We start from the raw sequence: 26,046 nt of genomic DNA, 5'->3' as shown, positions 1-26,046 counted from the left end.
GCTTCCTTTCACCACAGCTGGGAATCCAGCCCCTAAGGTCACCCCAGAAGCTGAGTTATTCCTCTAGCTGGTGTGAAGGCTCCTGGGTTCTCTCCCCGGCTCTGGGAGGGGAGTGGGGACTACTGGTTAGAGCAGGGGGGGCTGGGAGCCAGGACCCCTGGGCTCTGTTCCCCTCTGCTGCCAACGCTCTATATCAGGGGGTAGCCGTGTTAGTCTGTATCCACAAAAACAACAAGGAGTCCGGTGGCACCTTAAAGACAAACAGATTTATTTGGGCAGAAGCTTTCGTGCGTAAAAAACTCACTTCTTCAGATTCATGGAGTGCGAATTCCAGATACAGGCTTAAATGTACTGACACATGAAGAGACGGGAGTTACTCACCAGTGGAGAACCAGTGTTGACAAGGCCAATTCAGTCAGGGTGGATGAGGGCCACTCCCACTAGGTGGTGAGGAGGTGTCAATACCAAGGGAGGGAAAGTTGCTTTTGTAGTGAGCCAGCCACTCCCAGTCCCTAATCAACTCCAAATTGATGGTGTCCAGTTTGCAAATGAATTCCAGTTCTGCAGTTTCTCCTTGGAGAAGTATTTTGTTGAAGAATGGCCACTTTGAAGTCTGTTGTTGAGTGCCCAGGGAGACTGAAGTGTTCTCCTCTTGGCTTTTGTATGTTACCATTCCTGATGTCCGATTTCTGTCCATTTATCCTTTTACGTAGAGACTGTCCGGTTTGGCCAATGTTCATGGCAGAGGGGCACCTGATGGCATGTATCACAGTGGTAGATGTGCAGGTGAACAAGCCCCTGACGTGTGGCTGATGTGGTTAGGTCCTATGATGGTGTCCCCTGAATAGATATGTGGACAGAGTTGGTACCGGGGTTTGTTGCAGGGTTTGATTCCTGGGTTAGTGTTTCTGTGGTGTGTAGTTGCTGGTGAGTATTTGCTTCAGGTTGGGGGGCTGTCTGTAAGCGAGGACTGGCCTGTCTCCCAAGGCCTGTGAGAGTGAGGGATCGTTTTCCAGGCTAGGTTGTAGATCGTTGATAGAGGTTTTAGCTGGGGGCTGTATGTCATGGCCAGTGGTGGTCTGTTATTTTCCTTGTTGGGCCTGTCCTGTAGTAGGTGACTTCTGGGTACCCGTCTCACTCGGTCAATGTTTCCTCACTTCCCCAGGTGGGTATTGTAGTTTTAAGAACACTTGATAGAGACCCTGGGGGTGTTTGTCTCTGTCTGAGGGATCGGGGCAAATGCGGTTCTATCTTAGGGCTTGGCTGTAGACAATGGTCTGGATGGAAGCTGGAGGCATGTAGGTAAGTGCAGCAGTCAGTAGGTTTCCGGTATAGGGTGGCATTTATGGGACCATCACTATTTGCACTGTAGTGTTTTTTACCCGTGACAGCTTATGCCCAACTCCCTGTGTGAGCTTCAGGGGGTGGGGTGGATGCATATACCCCCCCCCCCCCCCCCCGTCTCTGACTCCCACTGGCTGAAGAGGTTGGTGTTTTCGGAGGCAGGTCTGGGCCCTGGCACTGAGCACAGGGTGTAAAAAATCCCTGCAGAGGATGTGGGGGGTTCTGCTGTGCCCTGGATCCGTCCCGCCACGCTCAACATCCCAGGGAGGGGCTGACAGCCCTGGCCCCCCGCCCCCAGGGAGGGGCTCGCCTCTGGGGTGTTCTCTGGGTGGGTCTTGTTTGAGATCTGCCTGTAATAATTTAGTGAGGGGTGTGTGTGTATCTGTGTGTGTGTATCTGTGTTTGTGTGTAGCTGTGTGTGTACAGAGCGCTGTGTGTGTGTGTGTGTGTGTGTGTGTGTGTAGCTCTGTGTGTGTAGCTCTGTGTGTGTGTGTGTAGGATAGCTGTGCTTGTGTAGCTGGGTGTGTGTGTGCGTGCGTAGCTGTGCATGTGTGTGTTAGCAAAGGGAAGGGGATGGAAATGCGCCAGGCCCTGACATCCAAAGGCTCTAGGGGCGGGGGGGCCCTTCATGATCCTCTCGTCTGACCCCCCCCAGGCCTGCACCAGAGCAGGGGCAGGGAGGTAGGGGAGGGCCCACAGCCCCCGGGGGCGTTATGCCCAGTCTGGGACTGACCCCCCGCCCACGTGAGCTTGACCTGTCCCTGCGTCCAGGGAGCGGGTTTAACCCCTTTGCGCCAGTGGCAGCAGCCAGCAGAAAGAGCAGCACCCCTTGGGCACCCCAGTGCCCCCGAACAGCTCTGGGAGGGGAGTGGGGTCTAGGGGTTAGAGGGGGCAGGGCTGGGAGCCCGGACTCCTGGGTTCTCTCGCAGCTCTGGGAGGGGAGTGGGGTTGAGTGGTTAGAGCGGGGGTGGGGCTGGGTGCCAGGACACCTGGGTTCCCCCTGGGGCCAGGCCAGGTGGCCAGAGCACCTCCCAGGGACCGGTGACACTGGTTCCCCCCACCCCTCCCCAGCTGTCGGGATCTGTCGTCACCAGTCAGTAAATAAGGAGGCGGGACTGGCACGGTCCCATCCCGGAACCGGGGCAGCTGGTAAGAGCCGGAGGCGACGGACGGGATCTGGAGCCGGCAGGGCTGAGACCCCAGAGAGGGCAGTGGGGACCCCGCAGGGTGGCTGGGCTCTCCCCGGGCCGCCTGCACATGGGCCTAGAGGGGACCCACCCGCCCTTTCCTTGCACGCAGAATTCCTGCCCTTTTAAAACATAGATTATCTTAAAGGCTCAGCATGTGTGAGACCCTACAATAACAAACCCTCCCATCCACTGCCCCCCACACCCTCCGCAACCTGCCACTGCCCCCCGCCCTTCTCCACAACCCTACAATAACAAACCCTCCCATCCACTGCCACTGCCCCGCCCCCCTCCGCAACCCTACAACAACAAACCCATCCATTGCCCCCTGCAACCCTACAATAACAAACCCTCCCATCTACTGCCCCCCCGCCCTCCTCCACAACCCTACAATACAAACCCTCCCATCCACTGCCCCCACACTCTCCGCAACCTGCCACTGTCCCCGCCGTCCTCTGCAACCTACAATAACAAACCCTCCCATCCACTGCCCCTCCGCAACCCTACAATAACAAACCCTTCCATCCATTGCCCCCGCCCCCATCCGCAACCCTACAACAACAAACCCATACCCACCGCATGGCATTTCACTCTGGTAGGGGAGTAGGGGCTGGTGGTTAGAGTGGGATGCGGGATGGGAGCCCGGACTCCTGGGTTCCACTTCTCACTCCCGCAGTGTCCTTGGCACACGTCACTTTGCCCCCGTGTGAAAGGAGACTGGCCTGGCTGCGGGTGCTGGGGTGTGTGCACACGCGTGTGTGACACGGGATGTCTGTGAGGCACTTTGCTCCCCTCTGGCACAAGTGGGGGCTGCGCGTGCGAGCGCTTGTGACCTCGGAGTGTTTGGCTTGTAGCCCCCCAAAGCGCAGGCCGGGTGGAAAGGCCCCCGGGGGCCGTGGCTGGCTCCGGGGCAGGGGGCCGAGCCGTGACCCCCCGGAGAGCTCAGCCCCTCGCCCCCACCCCCCGGCTCCCGGCCCCGAAATCCGCCCCCAGGCTTTGCAGCCAACCGCGGCCCCTCCCCGGCTTGCTGGGCGCCCGGGGCCGGGCCGGGCCGAGCCGAGCGTGGGGACCGGGCTGCGGGTCTGCCCCGCCCGGAGCCGCCGGCCCCCCATGCCAGCCCGGGGCTCCCCTCGCGCTGCCCCGGACTCCTGGGTCCCCCGGGCCATGCAGTTCTCCTTCAGCGAGGCGGACGTGGGGCGGCAGCGGCTGGGCAAGCCCGTGAGGTCGGTGAGCGCGGGGGGGGGGGGTAGCACGTGTACGGGGGGTGCCCGGGGGGCAGTTGTGTGTGTGTGTGCTTTAGGTGAGGGTGTCAGTGCGGGCCGTGCTGGTGTGAGTGTGCGGGTTTGCACGGGCGCTCCTGGTGAGTGTGTTTGTGCACGTGCACTCAGGGTGAGACTGTATCCCCACGTGTCCACTCATGGTGTGTGCGTGTGTGGCCGCACTCGGGGGTGTGTGTGTGTGTGGTTGTGTGCACTCTTCGGGTGGGGGGAGGGATAGCTCCGTGGTTTGAGCATTGGCTGCTAAACCCAGGGTTGTGAGTTCAATCCTTGGGGGGGCCACTTAGGGATCTGGGGCAAAAATCAGTACATGGTCCTGCTAGGGGGCTGACCTCAGTGACCTTTCAGGGTCCCTTCCAGTTTTAGGAGTTAGGTATATCTCCATATATTATTATTCTCGGGGGTGAGTGTGAGTCTGTGTGTGCACTCTCGGGGGCGAGTGAGAGTCTGTGTGTGCAGTCTTGGGGGCGAGTGTGAGTGTGCAGTCTCGAGGGGGGGGGCGTGCACATTGATGCCCCGGGCGGGTGAGTTTAGGGCAGTGCTGCCCAGATCGATACCGTCCCCCTGTCCTGCCCCGGCTGCCTAAGGCCTGGTTAACCCCTGACCTCGGGGTGGGGGGCCAGAGGGGGGCTCTGGCTGGCTCCCTGCCTGCGCCGGCTTGGGGTGCTCCCCGCAGGCTCTGCTGGCCCTGCTGGGCTCTGAGCGGCCGGATCCGCTTCGGTCCTCCCCTTCCGAGGCCACCCAGTGACCTGAGTTTGCCAGGTCTCGGCTGCAAGTTCATGAGCCTCTCGACTGGCAGTTGAGGAGACCGAGCCCCTGGGGGGCGCTGGGGGGTCGGGGGGTGGATTTTGCGTGCTGAGCCCCTGGCGCTGACTCTGGGCTGGGTGGTTCTGCGGTGCCCCATGCCGGGGGCCTGAGGGGTAGGTCCTCGGGCAGGGCCCTGCCGTTGTGGCCCTTGGCTTGTCCCCTCCCCGGTCGGGAGCCAGGCAGCGAAATGTTACACCTGGCCTGGTGAGTAGCAACATGTCCTGGCTCTGCTCCTCCGCCCCCCCCCCCCCCCCGGGGGGCCTTGGTTACCCCTCGTGCCACTCCAGCACTGGGCGCCAGCTCCCAGCGACCATCCTGGAGGACAGAGCAGCGGGGACGGGGGGCGTTGGGGTACTCAGGGCTGGCGCTTCCTTCGTCACCGGCTCCCCATTGCGCCCAGTGACTGAACCTGGGGAGGATGCCTGGAGTGGCCGTGCCCCCCCCCCCAGGCTGTGGGTGGCAGGTGGGAGCCTCCCTTGGCAGCCCTGGAGCAGGGGCTGATGGGACAGACCCTACGCTGGCATGGAGAGCAGGGCTGTAGGGTTAGAGGGCTGGGGCCAGGGCGGGGGTGGAGGGCAGGCGCTGGGCTGGGGACTGGTACGCCTGGGTTCTGTTCCCAGCTCTGCTGCTGCTGATCTTGGACAAATCACTCCGCTGCTCTGTGTCTCAGTTTCCCACCTCTCTGTTTAGATGGGACAAGAGCTGTCTCTCATTCTATGTCTGGGCGGCGCCCGGCACAACGGGGCCCTGATCTCAGCTGGGGCCTGGGCGGCGCCCGGGTCGACGGGGCCCCGATCTTGGGCAGGGCCTGGGCGGCGCCCGGCGCAACGGGGCCCTGATCTCGGCCGGGGTCTGGGCGGCGCCTGGCACGGTGGGACCCTGATTTTGGCTGGGGTCTGGGCGGCGCCCGGCGCGACAGGGCCCTGATGTCGGCCCGGGTCTGGGCGGCGCCTGGTGCGACGGAGCCCCAATCTTGGCGGGGGCCTGGGCGGTGCCCGGTACGACGGGACCCCGATTTTGGCTGTGCCTTGGGGGGTCTGGTCCCCCATTCAGCGGGTGTCTCTCTGTAGCTTTGCGCCAAATCCCCTCTGGCTGGTCCCGGTTCCCCTGCCCGGATGCCGAGGTTCCTACGGGCTTTGCCTGGCCTGTTGCTGCAGGTGTCTCTGTCCTAGCCCTGCCTGCAGCCAGCTTCCAGGAGCATGGACAGTCCAGACCCGGCCCCGGCCCCCGGGAGAGGGGTCAGTGGCAGGGCCCGCAGGGGGGGCTGGCTCGTGGGGAGGGAGGAGCAGAGTGTGCTGAGCGAAAGCCTTGTTTATTCTGGGTTCACCTTTCTCCAGCAGCCTCCGTCCAAAGCCCTTCGCACATAGTCCCGTGTTCAGCGTCACAGCGCGGCTTGCACCGGAGCCAAGCTTGTTCGACAGGTGGGGAAACTGAGGCACAGGGAGGGGAAGGGACTTGGTCAAGGTCACAGACAATCAGTGGAGGAGAATAGGAGCCAGGCACCCTGACCACCAGCCCCCCTGCTCTCACCCCTAGACCCCCCCTCCCCTCCCAGAGCTGGGGTTAGAACCCAGGAGTCCTGGCTCCCAGTCCCTGGCTATAACCACCAGACCCCACTCCGCTCCCGGAGCCACCCATGGGTCTGTCCTGTTGCTTCAGCTCCCACCTGCAGCGCTGTCAGCCCCCCGGCTCATCCCGTCTGGTCCCGCCCCCCGGGCCAGCTGCTCTGAGCTGGGGAGCCGTGCTGGGCTGAGTGAGGGGGTGTCGGGCCTTATGGGGGTCCCAGACGGGGCCAGCTGGCGCCTTGTGCATCGGCTGCCCCTCAGCCTCCGTCCCCTGGGGGCGGGCGAGGTCCCCACCGTGGGGTTGCTATCCGGCTCTGCACATCCATGGCTCCCTCCTGTCCTGTCAGCTCTGGGATTGGGGCGGGGGGTAAGGGATGCCCCCCCTTTGTTTCCTCTGCTTGTCAGGAGCTCCCAGCCTCCCCCCCCCCGCCCCGCCCCCATACAGCTGCGGCTGGCCCCAGGCGCTGCCCTGGCATGAACTCCAGCAGAAGAGCCCCTCCCCCCTCCAAAAAACCCAACCCCACCCAGCCCTAATTGCAAACAGCTGGAGCCGCCAGAACCCTCCCTTCCAACCTTGGGGGGGAGGGGAGCTGGCTGGGTAGGTCCCCTCCCCCGTTCTTCCCAGCCAGCCCACCCCTGGAGCCATGTCAGCCAGTGCCTCCCATACCACCCCCACCCCCTCTTCTATCTCCCTCCCTCACCGGGCCCCCCAGTCAGCAAGGGATTGAGCCATTTTACAGATGGGGAAACTGAGGCATGGAGCAGGGCAGGGACTTTCGCAAGGGCACCCGGCAGGGAGGCGGCAGAGCATGTCTCCTGAGCCCCAGCCCTGTGCTCTGTCCGCTAGTCCACGCGGCTCTCCGCTCTCGGGCACGGTGGCCCCAGCCGGCGCTGGCTAGCCCAGGGATGCAGCGTGGCTGGAAACCCAGGCTCCTCCCTGCTTCTCCTGGGGCGGATAACGCCCTGCGTCACCCCAGGGCTCCCTAATCTTATCTTATCGCTTCCTGGCACCCCCTCCCCCTCGCTGGCCTCCCCGGGCTGACGTCAGCACCTGCCCCGCGCCAGCTGGGAGGCAGCCGCCAGGCAGTGACGTGCCCTGCCCGCCCCGGCCTGCCGCACAGGGTGTGCGCGGGTGTGCGAGCAATGCAGTGTGTGCCCAATGCTATGTGCCTGCAGTGCGTGTACGTGTGCATGTTCAGTGCAAGGTACATGCAGTGCAGTGTGTGTGCATGCAGTGTCGTTTGTGTGCATGCAGTGTGCATGCAGTGCAGTGTGTGTGTGTGCAGTGCAGCGTGTACATGCTCGTGTTCAGTGAGAGGTGCATGCAGTGTGTGTGTGTGCAGTGTCGTTTGTGTGCATGCAGTGTGTGTGCGTGCAGTGCAGTGTGTGTGTGTGAGCAGTGCAGCGTGTACATGCTCGTGTTCAGTGCGAGGTGCATGCAGTGTGTGTGCGTGCAGTGCAGCGTGTACATGCGCATGTTCAGTGAGAGGTGCATGCAGTGTGTGTGTGTGCAGTGCAGCGTGTACATGCTCGTGTTCAGTGAGAGGTGCATGCAGTGTGTGTGAGTGCAGTGTGTGTGTGTGTGCAGTGCAGCATGTACATGCTCATGTTCAGTGCAAGGTGCATGCAGTGTGTGTGCATGCAGTCCAGTGTGTGTGTGTGTGTGCAGTGCAGCGTGTACATGCTCGTGTTCAGTGCAAGGTGCATGCAGTGTGCGTGCAGTGCAGTGTGCGTGCGTGCAGTGCAGTGTGCCTGCAGTGCAGCGTGTACGTGCGCATGTTCAGTGCGAGGTGCATGCAGTGTGTGTGCGTGCAGTGCAGCGTGTACGTGCGCATGTTCAGTGCGAGGTGCATGCAGTGTGTGTGCGTGCAGTGCAGCGTGTACGTGCGCATGTTCAGTGCAAGGTGCATGCAGCGTATGTGTGTGTGCCACCGGGCTGTGTGCACAAGGGGCGTGTTTGTGTGTAGCACAACAATGACCCTCCCAGCACCTCAGTTCCCCTCCCCGGGGGAGCTCCCAGTCGGAGTCTCCTCCCCTCACTGGGTGTCCTTCAGAGCCAGGGTTCCTGGGCTGTTTGCTCCAGGAGGGGAGGAGGGGGTCTAGTGATTGGAGTGGGGGGGGGCTGGGAGCCAGGACTCCTGGGTTCTCTCCCCGGCTCTGCCGCTCTCCTACTGTGTGACCCTGATCAAGTCCCTTCTTCTCCCTGTGCCTCGGTTTCCCCGGGGTGTACAGTGGGGGGTGCCCTGTCCCTATGCGCCGGGATCGTTTGCTGGGAGGCGTCCCAAAGCCTCTGGTGTCGAACCCTGTGTAAGGTGCTTTGCTCCAGCAGGTGCCGGACCCCAGCCAGGGCCCGCTCGGCTGTGCTGCGCCGGGGGCTCCTGCTGGTCTGAGCCGTGCAGGGGCTGGGGTATTCCCCAGAGAGGCCCCAGCGCCCTGCGCCGGGGGGCCAAGGGGAGGCTCTGAGCTCCCGTTGCCGGGCCCCCGGCAGGCCACTGAGGATGGGCCCAGCGCCGAGCTGCCCCGGGGTGGGGGGACCCGCCCGGCTAGCACCTGCCCGCTGGGCACTGGGCACGCAGAGGCCGGCAGATGGCAGCTCAGTTGCTGATGGGGCAGGTCGGGTGGATCTGGGGCTGCCCCAGCCTCCCCTGTCTCCCCACTGGGGTGTGTCCCTGGCAGGGCTGGCTTAGGAGTCTGGCCTCAGGCCCACCTGGACCTCCCCTGGCCGGGTGAGCTGCTGGGGGGGACCCCCCTGGGGCAGCGCAGTGGGGATCCCAGCGCATGGGGTGGGGTGAACCCCCCATCCCCTGCGGGAGGCTGATAGGGCTGGGGAGGGGACCAGGTGGCTGCTGGTAAGGATGCGTAGGGAGTGTGGATTAATAAAGGGCGGGTCAGTGTCACAGCTGGAAAGGCAGGGGCGGGGCGGGACAGGCTCTGCGCTGGGACAGGTACGTGCAAGCCCCTGTGCAGCCGGATGTGGGGGGGAGGCTGAGGCAGGTCAAGTGTGTGTGGGGGGGGAGGGTCCTGTGTGTGTGTTGGCCCCTCACTCGCTACCCCCAGCAGAGCCGGCCAGGGAGACTGCATGGGGCTTCCTCTGTGTGCGCGCGCAGTGGATGTGCACAGCTGTGTGGGTTTGCACTGGTGCTGGGGTGTGTGCAGTGTGAACAGGTATGTGCGGGGGTGCACAGGTGTGTGCGGGTATGCACGGGGGTGTGTGTGGGTGTGCATGGAGGTGTGTGCACAGATATGTGAAGTGTGTGCATGTGTGCACAGGTGTGTGGGTGTATGCAGGTGTGCTAGTGTGCATGGGTGTGTATGCAGGTGTACACAGGTGTGTGTGTGTGGGGTGTACATGGGTGTGAGGTGTGTGCAGGTGTGCATGTGTGTGCATGTGCAGGTGTGCACAGGGTTGTGTGTAAGGGTGTGCATGAGTGTGTGCGCGGTGCACTGGTGTGAGTGTAGGTGTGCATGGGGGGTGCAGGTTTGCACAGGGTTGTGTGTAAGGGTGTGCATGAGTGTGTGCGCGGGTGTGCACACATACGGGAGGTGCGGGGTGCACTGGTGTGAGTGTAGGTGTGCATGGGGGGGGTGCAGGTTTGCACAGGGTTCACAGAATCATAGAATAGCAGGGTTGGAAGGGACCTCAGGAGGGATCTAGCGCAGGGGTCGGCACCTTTCAGAAGTGCTGGGCCGAGTCTTCGTTTATTCACTCTGATTTAAGGTGTCGCGTGCCAGTCATACATTTTAACGTTTTTAGAAGGTCTCTTTCTATAAGCCTATAATATAGAACTCAACTATTGTGTGTAAAGTAAATGAGGTTTTTAAAATGTTTAAGAAGCTTCATTTAAAATTACATTAAAATGCAGAGCTCCCCGGACCGTGGCCAGGACCCGGGCAGTGTGAGTGCCACTGAAAATCAGCTCGCGTGCCGCCTTCGGCACGTGCCATAGTTTGCCTACCCCTGGTCTAGTGAGGGGCACCGGCAGGGCTGGGGGGGGGCGGGGCTGGGCTAGCAGGGGCTGCGGGTCGGGAGTGAGGGTGTTGCGGATTGTGGGGGAGTTAGGGCCCTGCACCCCTCTTCCCGAGATTCACTGCGACTCTCAGCCAGCCAGTAAAGCAGAAGGTTTATTTAAGGACAGGAACACAGTCTCAAGCAGAGCGTGTAGGTACGACCAGACCCCCTCAATTAGGTCCCTCTGGGAGGTTCAGGGAGCTTAGACCCCAGCTTGGGGTTCCCTGCGTTGCACCACCCAGCCCCAACCGAAACTAAACTCCCAGCCCCTCCCGCTGCTCCTCTCCTTTGTCCAGTCTCCCGGGCAGAAGGTGTTAATTCTCCCCACCCCCGTTCCTGGCTCAGGTTACAGCTCAGGTAGCTTCCTTCAAGGGAAGTCCCACATCCCCACTGCAACCCCCCTGCAACATTCCCAGGTCAAATCTGCCCTGCTCCCTGCTCCGTCACATCTCTCCCCCCTTCGAGACTGAACTGAGCGGGGTCACTCTGACCAGTGACCTGGGGAAGTTCAGGGCTCCCTCTCCGGGACAACGCGTCCGCTATCAGGTTGTCACGTCCCTTCACATGGACCACGTCCATGTCATAATCCTGCAGGAGCAGGCTCCATCTCAGGAGCTTGGCGTTGGCTCCTTTCATCTGGTGCAGCCAGGTCAGGGGAGAGTGGTCGGTGTGCACGGTGAAGTGACGCCCAAAGAGATATGGCTCTAGTTTCTTGAGGGCCCACACCATGGCCAGGCATTCCTTCTCGATGGCCGCGTAGTTCTGCTCCCGGGGTAGCAACTTCTTGCTCAGGTACACGATGGGGTGTCTCTCCCCCTTTTCATCCTCCTGCATTAACACCGCTCCCAGTCCTGTGTCTGAGGCGTCGGTGAACACCATAAAGGGCTTGTCAAAGTCTGGGTTTGCCAGAACTGGGCCACTGACCAGAGCCTCCTTCAGCGCCCGGAGAGCCTCCTGGCACTCCTCGATCCAGACCACTTTGTCTGGCTTCCCCTTCTTGCACAGCTCAGTGATGGGGGCGGCTATGGCGCTAAAGTGGGGCACGAACCTCCGATAGTACCCTGCCATCCCAATAAAGGCTTGGACCTGCTTTTTGGTTTGAGGAGCGGGCCAGTCTCTGATCACCTCCACTTTGGCTGGTTCCGGCTTTAGGCAGCCGCTTCCCACCCGGTGGCCTAGGTAGGATACCTCAGCCATCCCCACCTTGCACTTCTCCGGTTTTACGGTCAGCCCAGCCTTCTGGAGTCGGTCCAGCACTTGTCTAACCTGGGATATGTGGTCCTCCCAGGTCTGGCTAAAGACACAGATGTCATCGATATACGCCACGGCAAAACTCTCCATCCCCCTCAGTAGCTGATCCACCAGGCGCTGGAAGGTGGCCGGCGCTCCCTTGAGGCCGAAGGGCAGGGTCAGGAACTCATAGAGCCCCAGAGGGGTGACAAAGGCCGATTTCAGCCTGGCATCTGGATCCAGCGGCACTTGCCAATAGCCCTTTGTAAGATCCATGGTGGTAAGGTACCGAGCACCTCCCAGCTTGTCTAGGAGCTCGTCCGGCCTGGGCATGGGGTAGGCATCGGCCACAGTGATGGCATTGAGCTTCCGATAGTCCACACAGAACCGGATCGACCCGTCCTTTTTGGGGACCAGCACCACCGGCGAGGCCCAAGGGCTGGAAGACGGCTGGATCACCCCCAAAGCCAGCATGTCATTGACCTCTCTTTCCAGGTCCTGAGCAGTTTTCCCTGTGGCTCGGAAGGGGGAGCATTTTATAGGCGGGTGCGATCCTGTCTGCACCCGGTGGACAGTCAGATTAGTGCGTCCAGGCTGGTTGGAAAACAGCTGCTGGTACAGATGCAGCACCCCTCCGATCTCAGCTCGCTGGGCAGGGGTTAGCCGATCAGAGAGAGGAATTGCTTCCAGGGGGAAGCCAACTCTTGTCCCAGGGAATAGATCTACTAAAGGGTCATCTCCCTGCCCCTCCCACTGTCCACACACGGCCAACACCATATTCCCCCTGTCATAATATGGCTTCATCATATTCACATGGTACACCCGGTGGTGGTGTGCCCGGTTCGACAGCTCCACCACATAGTTTACCTCGTTTAGTTGCTTGACAACCTTGAAGGGCCCTTCCCAGGCGGCCTGGAGTTTGTTTTTCCTCACGGGGATGAGGACCATCACCTGATCCCCAGTGGCGAAGGCGCGGGCCCGTGCTGTGCGGTCATACCAGACCTTCTGCTTCCTCTGGGCCCTGGCCAGATTCTCCCTGGCCAGGCCCATGAGCTCGGCAAGTCGTTCCCGGAAGGTCAGGACATACTCCACCACCGACTCTCCGTCAGGAGTGGCCTTCCCCTCCCATTCGTCTCTCATCAGGTCCAGGGGCCCCCTTACCCGCCTTCCATATAGCAGTTCGAAAGGCGAAAACCCGGTAGACTCCTGGGGTACCTCCCTGTACGCAAACAGCAGGTGAGGTAAGTACTTGTCCCAGTCCTGCGGGTGCTGATTCATAAATGTTTTCAGCATCATTTTTAGCGTCCCATTGAACCTCTCCACCAGCCCGTTGGATTGGGGGTGATATGCTGAGGCCCAGGTGTGCCGGACCCCACATCTCTCCCACAAGCACCGGAGTAGGGCCGACATGAAGTTGGACCCTTGGTCCATCAAGACTTCCTTGGGGAACCCCACTCGGCTGAAAATGGTCAGCAGCGCATCCGCCACAGTGTCTGCTTCAATGGACGATAAGGGCACTGCCTCGGGGTAGCGGGTGGCGAAATCGACCACCACCAGGATGTATTTCTTCCCAGACCGGGTCGCCTTGCTGAGAGGTCCCACTATGTCCATGGCCACCTTCTGGAAAGGCTCCTCTATGATGGGCAAAGGTCTCAATGCTGCTTTCCCCTTGTCCCGGGCCTTCCCCACCCTCTGGCAGGGGTCACAGGATCGGCAGTACTGCCGGACGTTGGTGAAGACCCCGGGCCAGTAAAAGTTCTGTAGCAGCCTCTGCCTGGTGCGCCGGATCCCCTGGTGCCCTGCGAGAGGGATGTCATGGGCCAGGTACAGTAGCTTGTGGCGAAACTTCTGGGGAACCACCAGCTGCCTCCTGATCCCCCACGACTCCACTTCCCCCGGGGGAGCCCACTCTCGGTACAGGAACCCCTTCTCCCACAGGAACCTCTCCTTGCATCCTCTCCTCATGGTCTGTACCACACTGAGGTCAGCCAGGCCCCTTAGCTTCCGCAGGGAGGGGTCCTTCTGCAACTCGGCCTGGAACTCGGCGGCTGGGGAAGGGATGGGGACCTGCTCCCTCTCGTCGGCTGGGTCGGAAGCCCCAGCCACCCCGCGGCCTGTCCTTGGGGTTTCCCTTCCCACCCGGGAAGGGTTCGGTGCCTCCGGTGGGACATCCTTCCCAAGGTCCGGGCGTAGTGCCCCTCGCCGGCTCTGGCTACGGGTCACGACTAAGGCGGTCTGGGGGCTGCTTGGCCAGTCCTCTAGGTCCCCCCCCATCAACACCTCAGTGGGCAAATGGTGGTGCACTCCCACGTCCTTGGGGCCCTCCTTGGCCCCCCACTTCAGGTGTACCCTCGCTACGGGAACCTTGAATGGGGTCCCGCCCACCCCGGTCAGGGTCAGGAAGGTGTTGGGCACCACCTGATCTGGGGCCACCACCTCGGGCCGGGCCAGTGTCACCTCTGCGCCCGTGTCCCAGTATCCATAAACTTTCTTCCCATCCACCTCCAGGGGAACAAGGCACTCGCTCCGCAGGGACAGCCCCGCACCAACCCTGTAAACGGAGAACTTTGAATCCGGAGCATCTGGCCCCCCAGAGAAGCTGGCCGGGGGCCCTTCTCTCTCTTGAGCAGTTGATAAGCTGCCAGCCCCTCTTGCGTGGGAAGCCTGCCCCTCGTCCGTCTGGGCCTCTACCAAGTTAACCCGGTGCGGGTTCGGTCTGCTCAGTCTGTCCTTGAGCTTGGGGCACTGGGCCCGAACGTGGCCTCTTCGGCCGCAGTAATAGCAGCTCAGGTCCCGTGGGTCCCCTCGAGCCGGTCGGTTGTCCCTGATGCTGGGCCTTCCCCGTGGGAGGGGATTCCCCATATTCCCCCTTTGGGAGGTCCCAGGGTGACTCTCTCTCTGCATCGCGGCGGGCCTGTTCCTTTGGGGCTCCTCCCTGCCACCCCCTGACCGGCTCTTTACAAACTCATCAGCCAGCTGCCCGGCGTGTCGCGGGTTCTCTGGCTTTCTGTCCACCAACCACAGCCTCAGCTCATACAGTTGCTCCAGTACCAGCAGTTTAATCAGGTCCTCCTTCGTCTGGGCCCCACCAGCCCACTTGCTGGCATATCTTTCCATGCGGACGGCTAGTTGCAGATATGAGATCTCAGGGGTTTTATCTTGACTCCGGAACCTTTCCCGGTACATCTCAGGAGTCAGCCCAAACTCTCGTAGCAGGGCCCTTTTGAATAGTTCGTAGTCCCCTTTCTCTGCCTCTCCCAGTTGGCGGTACAATGCCACGGATTTGGGGTCCAGTAAGGGGGTAAGGACCCGGAGTCTGTCCGCAGGATCAACCCGGTGCAGCTCGCAGGCCGTCTCAAAGGCCTCCAGGAAGTCATCCATGTCCTCCCCCTCCTTGTATGGGGCCATGATGCACTTATCAAAGCTCCGTGCAGTCCTGGGTCCCCCCTCACTCACCGCAGCCGGGGGTTCGCTGCCCCTCAGTCTCGCCAGTTCCAGTTCACGCTGATGCTGTCTCTCATTCTCCTCTCTCTGTCTCTCTTTCTCCTCCCGTTCATGCTGTCTCTGTCTCTCTTCACGCTGATGCTGTCTCTCTTTCTCCTCCCGTTCATGCTGACGCTGTCTCTCTTCATGCTGTCTCTGTTGTTCACGATCCTCCAGCTCCCTCAGTTTTAGCTCTTTCTCCCATTCCAGCCAATTCCGCTCCCCGGATGCCGAACGTCGCCGGGAGGATCCTCTGCTGGCCGGCGGGCTTCGCCCGGGGGATCCCCTGCTGGCCGGGGGGGTCACGGCGCCCTCGGTATTTGCTGGGCTTCTCCCCACCCTTCCCCTAGGCATAGGAAGGAGGGGTCTCGGGAAGCCCTCAGCAGCCGGCTGACCACTCCCAGCTGGGACAGACACTGGTGCCTGCGCTGCATCTGCCAGGCTGCTTCCCTGAGACACAGGGATCGGTTCATTCGCGCGATCTTCCGCCTCCAGCTGGGCAATGAGCTGTTCTTTGGTGAGCCTCCCAATGCGCAGCCGCCTCTGCTTGCACAGCTCCACCAGGTCGCTCTTAAGCCGCTTGGCATACATCTTCCTGCTGGCCACTCACCGGCCTGTGTGCTCACAGCTCCCCACAGTTCCCAGGGGGACCCCTAGTGTGCCAGCCCTTCTCGAGGTCCCCACCTCTCTGCCAGGGTCGAGCTGCAGACTCCTCCGCCCCTGGGACCACTCGCTGCGATCCCCCCGGGGGACCCTGTTACTGCAAAAGTCCTTCTCGCTGGTCACACACTCCCAGGGGTAATAACCGTCTTTCTCTCACTCTTCAGCACGCCTGGTCCCCGTCAATCCCCCTTCGTTTTACTGCTCCACAGTCACTTACTGCAGGAAGCGCCGTCCACGGGGTGCAGTAGATCCCACCGCTGCCACCAGTTGTTGCGGATTGTGGGGGAGTTAGGGCCCTGCACCCCTCTTCCCGAGATTCACTGCGACTCTCAGCCAGCCAGTAAAGCAGAAGGTTTATTTAAGGACAGGAACACCGTCTCAAGCAGAGCGTGTAGGTACGACCAGACCCCCTCAATTAGGTCCCTCTGGGAGGTTCAGGGAGCTTAGACCCCAGCTTGGGGTTCCCTGCGTTGCACCACCCAGCCCCAACCGAAACTAAACTCCCAGCCCCTCCCGCTGCTCCTCTCCTTTGTTCAGTCTCCCGGGCAGAAGGTGTTAATTCTCCCCACCCCCGTTCCTGGCTCAGGTTACAGCTCAGGTAGCTTCCTTCAAGGGAAGTCCCACATCCCCACTGCAACCCCCCTGCAACATTCCCAGGTCAAATCTGCCCTGCTCCCTGCTCCGTCACAGAGGGGCACTGGCAGAGCTGGGGGGGGCAGGGCTGGGCTAGCAGGGGCTGCGGGTCGGGAGTGAGGGGCACTGGGAGGGCTGGGCTAGCGGGGGGGCTGCTTGGCAGGGCGAGGGTGCTGGCAGCTCCTGAGGGGGGAGCAGGGCATGGCGGGGGTGGGTGGGGAGCAGGGCGTGAGGGGGAAGGGCTGGGCAGATCTGGGCGTGGTGGGGGAGGAGCAGGGGAGTGGGGTGTGATGGGGAAGGGCGGGGGAACTGGGTGTGGTGGGGAGGGGAGTGGGGCGTGGTGCGGGAGGGGTGGGTGGATCTGGGCATGGTGGGGGAGGGGTGGGGGAGCTGGGCGTGGTGGGGTAGGGGCGGGGGGCGCTGGGTGTGGTGGGGAGGGGCGCTGGGTGTGGTGGGGGAGGGGGAACTGAGCATGGTGGGGGAGGGGTGGGGGATCGGGGTGTGAGGGGGAGGGCGGGGGGAACTGGGCGTGATGGGGGAGGGCGGGGGGAACTGGGCGTGGTGGGGGAGTGGAGCGGGGTGTGGCCGGGGATCTGGGCGTGGTGGGTGGGTGGGGGAGCGAGGCGTGTCGGGGAGGGCGGAGGAACTGGGCGTGGTGGGGGAGGGGAGCGGGGTGTGACGGGGAGGGCGGGAGGGGGACTGGGCGTGGTGGGGGAGGGGCAGAGGAGCTGGGCGTGGTGGGGGGAGCGGGGCGTGTCGGGGGAGGGTTGGGGTGGGGGAGGGAGCTGGGTCGGCAGCTGCCTTCCTGCTGGGATAACTGAAAGCGAAAGGTGCCGGGTGGGAGGGGAGGAAGCCCAGTGGCTGGTTCTTCCGGGGGGGCCCCCGGCCTGGCCTGGAACTTAGGGCCTGGGGCCCTCACCCCCCCCCCCCGCCCTCCGCCGCCGGCACCTTTCCTCCCGGGGGGGCAGGAAGCCGGGGCGGCTTGGCAGGAGCAGGCCCCCGGCTGGGCCCAGGCCTCCCCCCTCCAGCCTTTCCCAACCCGATTGCAGCAACTTCCGCCCTGCGCGGGCCCCATGCGGCGCGGGGGGGCAGCTCTGAGCCCCGTGGGCCCCGCACCCCTGGCGAGCAGTGACCCCGTGGGGCAGGCCCAGGCCGGTCGCTCCCCGGACATGCCGCTCTGAGCATGGCCCTGCCCTGCAGCTCCCTGCACCCCCGCAGGTGAGTGGGGCTGGGCCGGGCCCGAGGGGCTGGGGCTGGGGCAGGACCTGGTGGTGCGAAGAGACCCCACCTGGGCCCCCAGATTGGTTGGGGGCAGGAAGGGGCCTGACCTGGGCGGCCACGAAACAGCCTCAGGAAAGGAAACTTGTCTTATCGCACACGGACAGACGAGGGGGGGCAGGGCTGGGCTAGCAGGGGCTGCGGGTCGGGAGTGAGGGGCACCGGCAGAGTGAGGGGACAGGGCTGGGCTAGCAGGGGCTGCGGGTCGGGAGTGAGGGGCACCGGCAGAGCTGGCGGGGGGGCAAGGCTGGGGCAGCAGGGGGCTGTGGGTCAGGAGTGAGGGGCACCGGCAGAGCTGGGTGGGGGAAGCCCAGGGCTGGGCTAGCAGGGGCTGCGGGTCGGGAGTGAGGGGCACCGGCAGAGCTGGCGGTGGTGCAGGGCTGGGCCAGCAGGGGGCCGTGGGACCAGAGGGACCCCAGTGCATGTTTATAGCCGGGGGGGGCAGGCCTGGGACCCCCCTGCTCACCTGGCTTCTGTCTCCTCCTGCAGCTTCGAGGTGGAGAATGGCCCCTCCCCGGCCAGGAGCCCCCTGGACCCCCAGGCCAGCCCCGGCCTCGTCCTGCACCCCAGCTTTCCGGCCGGCCAGCGGCGCGAGTCCTTCCTGTACCGCTCGGACAGCGACTACGACCTGTCGCCCAAAACCATGTCCCGTAACTCCTCCGTCGCCAGCGAGTCGTGAGTGCCCCGAGCCCTGCCCACCCGGAGCCCTGACCCGCTGCCCCCCGGAGCCCTGCCCCCCTGGAGCCGTGCCTACCCTCAGCCCTGCGTCCCCGGAGCCCTGCCCGCTGCCCCCTGGAGCCCTGCCCCCCTGGAGCCGTGCCTACCCTCAGCCCTGCATCCCCGGAGCCCTGCCCCGCTGCCCCCCGGAGCCCTGTCCCCCTGGAGCCGTGCCTACCCTCAGCTCTGCCTCCCCGGAGCCCTGCCCTGCTGCCCCCCGGAGCCCTGCTCTGCTGCCCCCGATCCTTCCTCTGTCCCCCAAGCACACCCCCGGGGCCTCATGCCCAGACTCTGCCACCCCCTCCTGAGTGTGGGGGGCAGAGCCCCTCTGCCTCTCCTCCTCCCCTACAGCTGGGCAGTGGCAGGAAACTCCCCCACCCCCCCAGTCTGTGAATGAGGCAACAGCCCTTGTGCAACCCCCAGCGCGGACCCCAAAGATGGGGCCCGGCAGCCCCCAGCGCAGCCCCACAGCCTTGGCACAGAGTCCCCCCCGGCACCGAGCTCCCTGGCGCAGCCCCCCCAGCACAGAGCCCCACGGTGCAGACCTGCCGCAGCACCCTCCCCCCAGCGCAGCCCCCCCACTGGAGCTAGCCCCAGGACGCGGGGGGGGAGTTTGGGGGGGCCCCATCGCTCACCCTGTTTGGTTTCTCTGCTCCACAGCCACACGGAGGACCTGATCGTGACGCCCTTTGCCCAGGTGGGTGCCGGCCCCTGCAACAAGGGGGGGCTGTGAGTCGTAGGCTATGGGGATCTGCCCTCACCCCCCACCCGCACCAGGGGGCCCAGGGCAGGATCGCCTGCCTTGGGCCTAATCCTGTGTCATCTTCCCCCCTCGCCCCCACCCCACGGCCTGTTCCTGGTCCAGGGGTGATCAGACTGACCGGCCCCAACCCCCAGAGCCCAGGGGGGTCACAGGGGCAGCCCTCTGGAGGCGTGCCTCGACCCCCCAGCTGCCCGGGCAGGGCCAGCCCCGGGCGTTGCCTCCTTGTTGCCCCTGATTGGGGGGGGCATGTGGCCCCCCAAAGGCCCTACCAGCCCTGGGGGAACGACTGAGCTGAGCCCCAGCTGGAGGGGACCTGGGCCAGCCCCATAGCCGGGGGGGCGGAGCCCTTCGGGGCTGGTGCTGAGCTGAATGCAGCCCAGGGTCACGGGCCCCACGGTGCTTGTGGGCCCCTGGCAGGGAGGGGCTGCCCCCTCCCCCCCCAGCCTCCTAGCTCCAGCCCTGCCCCTCCTCTCCCTGCAGGTGCTGGCCAGTCTGCGGAGCGTGAGGAACAACTTCTCCATCCTGGCCAACGTCCCGACCCCAACGTCCAACAAGTGAGTGACCCCCGGGGTGCCAGCCCCCCTTCTCTGCCTCCCAGGACCCCAGCCCCCTTCTCTCACCCTGGCTGGGGGCACTGGAGGTCGACTGGGGATTTAAGGAGTCGTGCCCCCCCCCCAGCAGAAATAGCGGGAAATCCCCAATAGCCCCAGGGCTGCCAGCCTGAGGGAGGGGGGAGTGCCCCCTCCTGAGCCTCCCCCCACTGCCTGTAGCCCAGCCCCCCCCCCCAGTGTGGCCCTCACACACACACCTGGGCCCTGTGCTGGGAGACGGCCCCACCCCAGGAAATGCCGTTGGTGTGAGCTGCCCAGGGATCCGCCGCACACACTTGGTAAATCACCTTCCTTTTGGGGGGCTGGTCCCAGCCCCCCAGTCTGCACCCCAACCCTGCTGCAGGGATCCCAGGGGCCCCGTGACCCCACTGAGCGTCCTCGAGTGGCCTGATTCGCAGCCAGGGTGAAAGAGGGCAGGAGGGAGACGCCACCCTGGGCAGCGTGGGGCTGGCAAAGGCCCTGCCCCTGACTGCTCCCGGCCCCGCCCTGCACTGTGGCTGTTCCTGCCCCCCAGGGCCCATAGGGGGCGGGTGGCTGAGCCTGCGTCTGTTCTTGCCCCCCCAGGAGGTCCCCTGTGGGCAGCCAGTCGACCTTCTGCAAGGCGATGCTGTCAGGTAAGCGTCGCCCCGTGCTGGGGGAGGGGCCGGGAACGGGGACCCCCACGCCCATGTCTTTGGGATCTGGTGGCTCACCCCCACTCTAGGAGGTTGGGGGTGGGGAGACTGGTTACAGGGGGGAAACTGAGGCAGAGGGAGGGCTGGCTCTGCCATGGTTGTATGAGGAGTTAGCATCAGAGCTGGGATAGAAGCCAGGAGTCCTGGCTCCCACTCCTCCACCCCCCCCCCCCCCCCCCCGCTTTAACCACTAGACCTCCTCCCAGCCCCCTCCTGGACTCAGCTGGGGGGCAGCTCCCCCAGGCCCCCTCTGACCCCATGGGGCCCTCACCTGGTGGGTGCTCACAGCAGCAATTCTGTTCCCCAGAGGAGACCTACCAGCAGCTGGCCAAGGAGACCCTGGAAGAGCTGGACTGGTGCTTGGACCAGTTGGAGACGATCCAGACCTACCGCTCCGTCAGCGAGATGGCGTCCAACAAGGTACGGCTGCCCCCCAGCGCCAGGACGGGCATCCCAGGCCGTCGGTGGGGGCGGGGGCTGGTCCCTGTGTCTGTCACTGCATGTGTCCTGCCCCCTCCGTCCATCCCTCCCTCCATCCCCACGCAAACCTGTCTGCCTGTCCATCCCTCCACCACCTCCCTCCGCCTGTCCATTCCTCCATCCCAGCCCCGTCTCCCTGTCCATCCGCCCATCCCTCCCTCCATCCCCACGCAAACCTGTCTGCCTGTCTGTCCATCTGTCCATCCATCCCCGTGGAAACCCATCTGCCTGTCCATCCCTCCACCACCTCCCTCTGCCTGTCTATCCCTCCATCCCAGCCCCGTCTCCCTGTCCATCCGCCCATCCCTCCCTCCATCCCCACGCAAACCTGTCTGCCTGTCCATCCCTCCACCACCTCCCTCTGCCTGTCCATCCCTCCATCCCAGCCCCGTCTCCCTGTCCATCCGCCCATCCCTCCCTCCATCCCCACGCAAACCTGTCTGCCTGTCTGTCCATCTGTCCATCCATCCCCGTGGAAACCCATCTGCCTGTCCATTCCTCCACCACCTCCCTCTGCCCGTCCATCCCTCCATCCCCCGCCTGTCTGCCCATCCGTCCATCCTCCGTCATCCCCACAGAAACCCGTCTGCCTGTCCATCCCTCCATCCCACCCCCGTCTCCCTGTCCATCCGTCCATCCTCTGTCATCCCCGCGCAAACCCATCTGCCTGTTCATCCCTCCATCCACCACTCCCGTCTGCCTGTCCGTCCATCCCTCCACCCCTCCGTCTGCCTGTCCGTCCATCCCTCCATCCACCACCCCTCCGTCTGCCTGTCCGTCCATCCCTCCATCCACCACCCCCGTCTGCCTGTCCGTCCGTCCCTCCACCCCTCCGTCTTCCTGTCCGTCCATCCCTCCATCCACCCCTCCGTCTGCCTGTCCGTCCGTCCCTCCCCTTTTATCCATCCGTCCAATCTCTTCCGTCCCCTCCCATCCAAGTCCTTCCCCATACGAATCCCCACCCCCCCGCCTGCCCATCCCCCTCACCGTGGCGACCTGGCTAGGAACCGGCATTGTGTGTGTGGTGCTGTTCTGGGTTGGCTCTGGGTTCCCACAAGGTCATATGCAAATGAGGAGGGATGGGCGGGACCTGTACCTGGCAGGATCCCAGGGGGTGGGCTGGTCATCTGGGCACCAGTGGGACTCCCTGCTGCAGGACCGTGCCCCGTGGCTCTGGAGAGTCTATGTGGAGGTTGGGCGGTCACAGCGTTTGTGCTGGGGTCCAGGGGCCGGATCTCCTGTGCACAGCCTGGGCCAGGGGCCTTCTGGGTAGATTTTGCTTTGGCCGTGAGAGCTGGTGTGAGTGGTGGGACACCCGTCGAGACGCAGCAACAGACCGAGCTGCTGTGGCAGGAGTGTGAGACTGCTCCCAGCTCTGGGGGTGATGCCAGGGGCTGGGCGAGCTCTGGGCAGGGTGGGAGGGAGATGGGTGAGTGCCTGGAACGGAGACGGTGTCTGGATGGGCGTGGGGCCTGCTATGCGTCCCCACGTCCTGGTATGTCGAGGCACAAGTGTGCGTGTGCCCAGGGTTGAGTGTGCGTGGCTCTGTCTCTGGGCCGGCGCATGTGGCCTCGTGTCTGGGCGGGCGCGTGTGGGTTCATGGCCCTGTCTCCAGTCGATTGCGCGGTCCCGTCTCTGTGTGGGCGCGGGCAGGGCGTGGCCCCGTGTCTGGGCGGGCGCGGGCAAGGCGCGGCCCCGTCTCTGGGCGGGTGCGAGCAAGGGTATGGCCCCGTGTCTGGGCGGGCGCTCGGGCAGGGTGCGGCCCCGTGTCTGGGCGGGTGTGGGCAGGGCCGCGGCCCCGTGTCTGGGCGGGCGCGCGGGCAGGGTGCGGCCCCATGTCTGGGCGGGCGTGTGCAGGGCATGTCCCCGTGTCTGGACGGACGTGTGCAAGGCGTGTCCCCGTGTCTGGGCGGGCGTGTGCAGGGCGTGTCCCGTGGTTGGGGGGCGTGTGCAGGGCGTGTCCCGTGGTTGGGGGGCGTGTCCCCGTGGTGGGGGGGCGCGGGTGTGAGCCCATTGCCATGACACACATGTGGTGTCTCCGGCTCTGCCTCCTCCCCTCAGGGCTCCTCCCACTGTGCACCCCCCGGGGTGGGCGTTGGCATGGAAACGGGGACTCCCCTTCAGAGGAGGATCCGGGATGTGGAAGGGTCCATGTGGTAGTGGGGGGGGGGGGGGGGGGGGCTGGGCTGGCTCACGGGGGGGGGGGGGGGAACGCGGCTGCTTGTCCCACAAACTTGGCTTGGATGTGGGTGCTGGGAGAAAGGAGGCTGGACCCGGCGCGGGGCGGGGGGGCTGGTAGCCCAGGGGCAAGGAGGGGCTGGCAGAGGGAGGGGTAAACAGGAAAGAGGGAGGGGGCTGTTTACTTGACAGCATTTCTGCCCATGTCTTCAGGACGCCTGGGTTCCATTCCCATCTCGGGGCCCTGATGCCCAGGCCTGTCCTCTAGCCACTAGACCCCACTTCCCCTCCAGAGCTGGGGATAGAACCCAGGAGTCCTGGCTCCCAGCCTCCCGCTCCCTCCCCCACCCACTAGACCATCATTTTGGAGGGAGAGAAACATGGTCCAAAGTCAGGACTCCTGGGTTCTTGTTTGGCTCTGGAAGGGGAGTCAGGTCAGAGCCGTGGGGCTGGGAGCTCGGGGTTAGCCAATTAACCCCCTCCCCCAATCTCCGAGCAGCAGGGTCCCTCCTCCCCCTCCCGTCTCCGCCCCGCCATGCGCTGCAGTGACAGGCGCACGCCAGGCAGGGATGCGGCTGCGGGAGGAGGTGCCGTCGCCCCGGTGACCGCTGCCCCGGAGACGGGAGGAGGCGGAGTGAGGTGCCCTGGTACCCGGGGCTCGGCCTGCTGCTGGCAGGAGGCTCCGGCTCCTCCCCCTGCTCCAGTGAGCGGGGCCGGCGTCCCCCCGCCCGGCTGGCGGGGAGGGCACGGGGAGCCGGGCAGCGGTGCACTGTGGGTAGCTCCCTGCTCCTCTGCAGTACGGGCAGCGCTGGCCGGCAGCGCCTTGGTTCGGCCCTCGGCCTGCTCCTTCCCGGGCTGTGTGTGCCCCCCGTGCCCACCCCAGGCGGGGGGCCCGCGGCGATGTGAGGGGAAGCCCGGGGGCGCTCTCCCCCTCTCGCCATGCCAGGGGCAGAGAGGGCCCCAGGATACTAACCCCTTCGCAAGGGGAGGGGGCCCCAATCGGCGCCCCACCAGCAGGAGACAGAGGCAGCGGGCGGACGGGCGCCCCTGAGCCGGGGAGCCGCCCGCGGCTGCCACCGGGCAGGTCGGAAGATGCCCTTAGTGGATTTTTTCTGTGAGACGTGCGCGAAGCCATGGCTGGTCGGCTGGTGGGACCAGGTAACAGGACAGGGGTGGGGGCACCCTGGCTCTGCCCCTCTCCCATGCCGGCCCCCCGGGAGGCTGGGGGACGGGGCCTGCAGCTTCCCCCGGCCTGGCATCGAGGAGGGGGCCGGTTCAGGGGAGCGGGCTGCAGGGGGCCTTTCCCGGGAGAGAAGATGTGCCACTCCGGTGGCTGCATGGATCAGTTGGGGGGGCAGGGCATGGCCGTGGGGGGCCGGCTGGGCCTGTGGGGAGCCGGGGTGCATGTGATGCGGGAGGGGAGGGGGTGATTTTGCCCTTCTGCCTTATCGACAATGTCACACTGGCGCGGCCGCTGCTCCGCGCACGAGTGCCCCACAGCCAGCACCATTCCTCCCAGGCCTGGTGCCCCCTGCACCGGGAGAAAGAGAGAGAGAGAGAGACACCCCCCATGTATGTATGAGAGGGTGACAGCAAGAGAGACCCCCCCCCGTGTCCTGAGCACCCTGTGTGTGTGTGTGTGTGTGTGTGTGAGAAAGACAGAGACACCCCCCCGTGTCCTGAACACCCCCCATGTGTGTGTGTGAGAGAGAGAGAGAGACAGAGAGAGAGAGACCCCCGTGTCCTGAACACCCTCTGTGTGTGTGTGTGTGTGTGTGTGTGTGTGTGTCTGGGTCTGTGTGTGTGTGTGTGTGTGCGTGTGTGTGTGAGAGAGAGAGAGAGAGAGAAACCCCCCTCTGTGTGTCCTGAATGTCCCTTCACGGGGTGTGTGGTTGTATCTGGGTGTTGGGGCGAGTGTTGTGCAGGTGTCTACAGTGGGGTTGTGGTGGTTAGGGGTGTTGTGGAGCTGTGTGGTGCTCTAGCCTACCCCATCCTCTCACACTGAGACCCCCGGCCCCTTCAGGCACCAGCTGGGGGGGGTGTCAGTTCCTGTAGCGCCCTCCCACCCCAGCCATCAGCATGGGGCTCAGACCCCTGCCCCCAGCCCCTGCCCCCCTCGGCCACCTGAGGCCAGTGCTGGAGCCGTGTTCGGGGCGGGGGATTCTACACACAGCTTGGGGCCTGGGGGTATCACCCTGCGCCCTGGGAGCTTGCGGAGTTGGGGTGTCAGTCCCCCCGCCCCCATCCACTAGGCTTGGTCCTTCCTGATGGCAGCTGCAGGGCACAGCGCCCCCCACAGGGCCGGGGAAGGTCTCACCTGCCTGCGCTGGGCCCCACTGCGCGCCAGGGCCTGCAGGCCACCTGCCCTGCACCTCCGCGGCTGCTCACCGTGCATCCCCCACCCTCTGGGCTGGGAACCAGGGAGGCGGCTCCGGAGACTCCAGGGAGGGGTTCTTCCCCTGGGGGTTCTCCTCCCCGCTGTGGGGCTGGGGTGGGCATTCCCATCTGAGCCCCTTCCATCCTCCTCTCCCAGCTATGGGGAAGCAGCCACGTCCCCCAGCCACGTCCCCCCAGGACAGCGACTGCTTGTCTGAGCCCCTTGGGGGGTTGCTCCTCCCAGGCCATGACCCCGCCCCCCCGCTGTGGTCCTGCACCCCTCCCTCCGCTGTGGGAGGGGAGAGGGGGGAGTGCTGCTTTCTGGTGTCAATTTTGACCTAATTTGCTGCGTGCAGCTCGTGCCCGACTTCGGGCACGTTGGGTTGAGATCTCCGTGCCTGCCTTGGCCTGCGCTGGCCGGGGGGCTAAAGCCGGGCCCTCTGCCCCAGCCACACACTCCAGGCCATTGGGAGGGGGAGGCCGGTGTGCTGAGACCCAACAAACTCGTCTCGCGTGTGGGTTGCTGAATGGGGAGGGGGGATTGGAGTCGGTGTCCTCAGCTGCTTAACACCCCCCTCATCCTGTCTCCCCCTGCACCCAATCACCTAGTGCTCTTGGGGGGAGCCCAGGGCTAGGATAGTGGGGGCTGCGGGTCGGGAGTGCGGGGCACCGGGGGAGGAGGGGAGCCCAGGGCTAGGATAGTGGGGGCTGCGGGTCGGGAGTGCGGGGCACCGGGGGAGGAGGGGAGCCCAGGGCTAGGATAGTGGGGGC

General features: G+C 64.5%; 1 protein-coding gene across 1 annotated transcript in view; it reads left to right on the top strand.

Moving 5' to 3' along the window:
- LOC128828092 (cAMP-specific 3',5'-cyclic phosphodiesterase 4B-like) overlaps positions 1-26,046 on the top strand; it is a 148,999-nt gene that overhangs the window by 97,076 nt on the left and 25,877 nt on the right. The window contains 5 exon segments of the mRNA XM_054012452.1: positions 17,966-18,151; positions 18,854-18,890; positions 19,437-19,510; positions 20,132-20,181; positions 20,549-20,661. Of these exon segments, the coding sequence (XP_053868427.1) occupies positions 17,966-18,151; positions 18,854-18,890; positions 19,437-19,510; positions 20,132-20,181; positions 20,549-20,661 (460 nt within the window).

This window comes from Malaclemys terrapin, chromosome 23, assembly GCF_027887155.1.
Source record: "Malaclemys terrapin pileata isolate rMalTer1 chromosome 23, rMalTer1.hap1, whole genome shotgun sequence".
Classification (NCBI taxonomy): Eukaryota; Metazoa; Chordata; order Testudines; family Emydidae; genus Malaclemys; species Malaclemys terrapin.
Note: the sequence above shows the minus strand (reverse complement) of the source record. Positions and strands in the feature narration are given on the sequence as shown.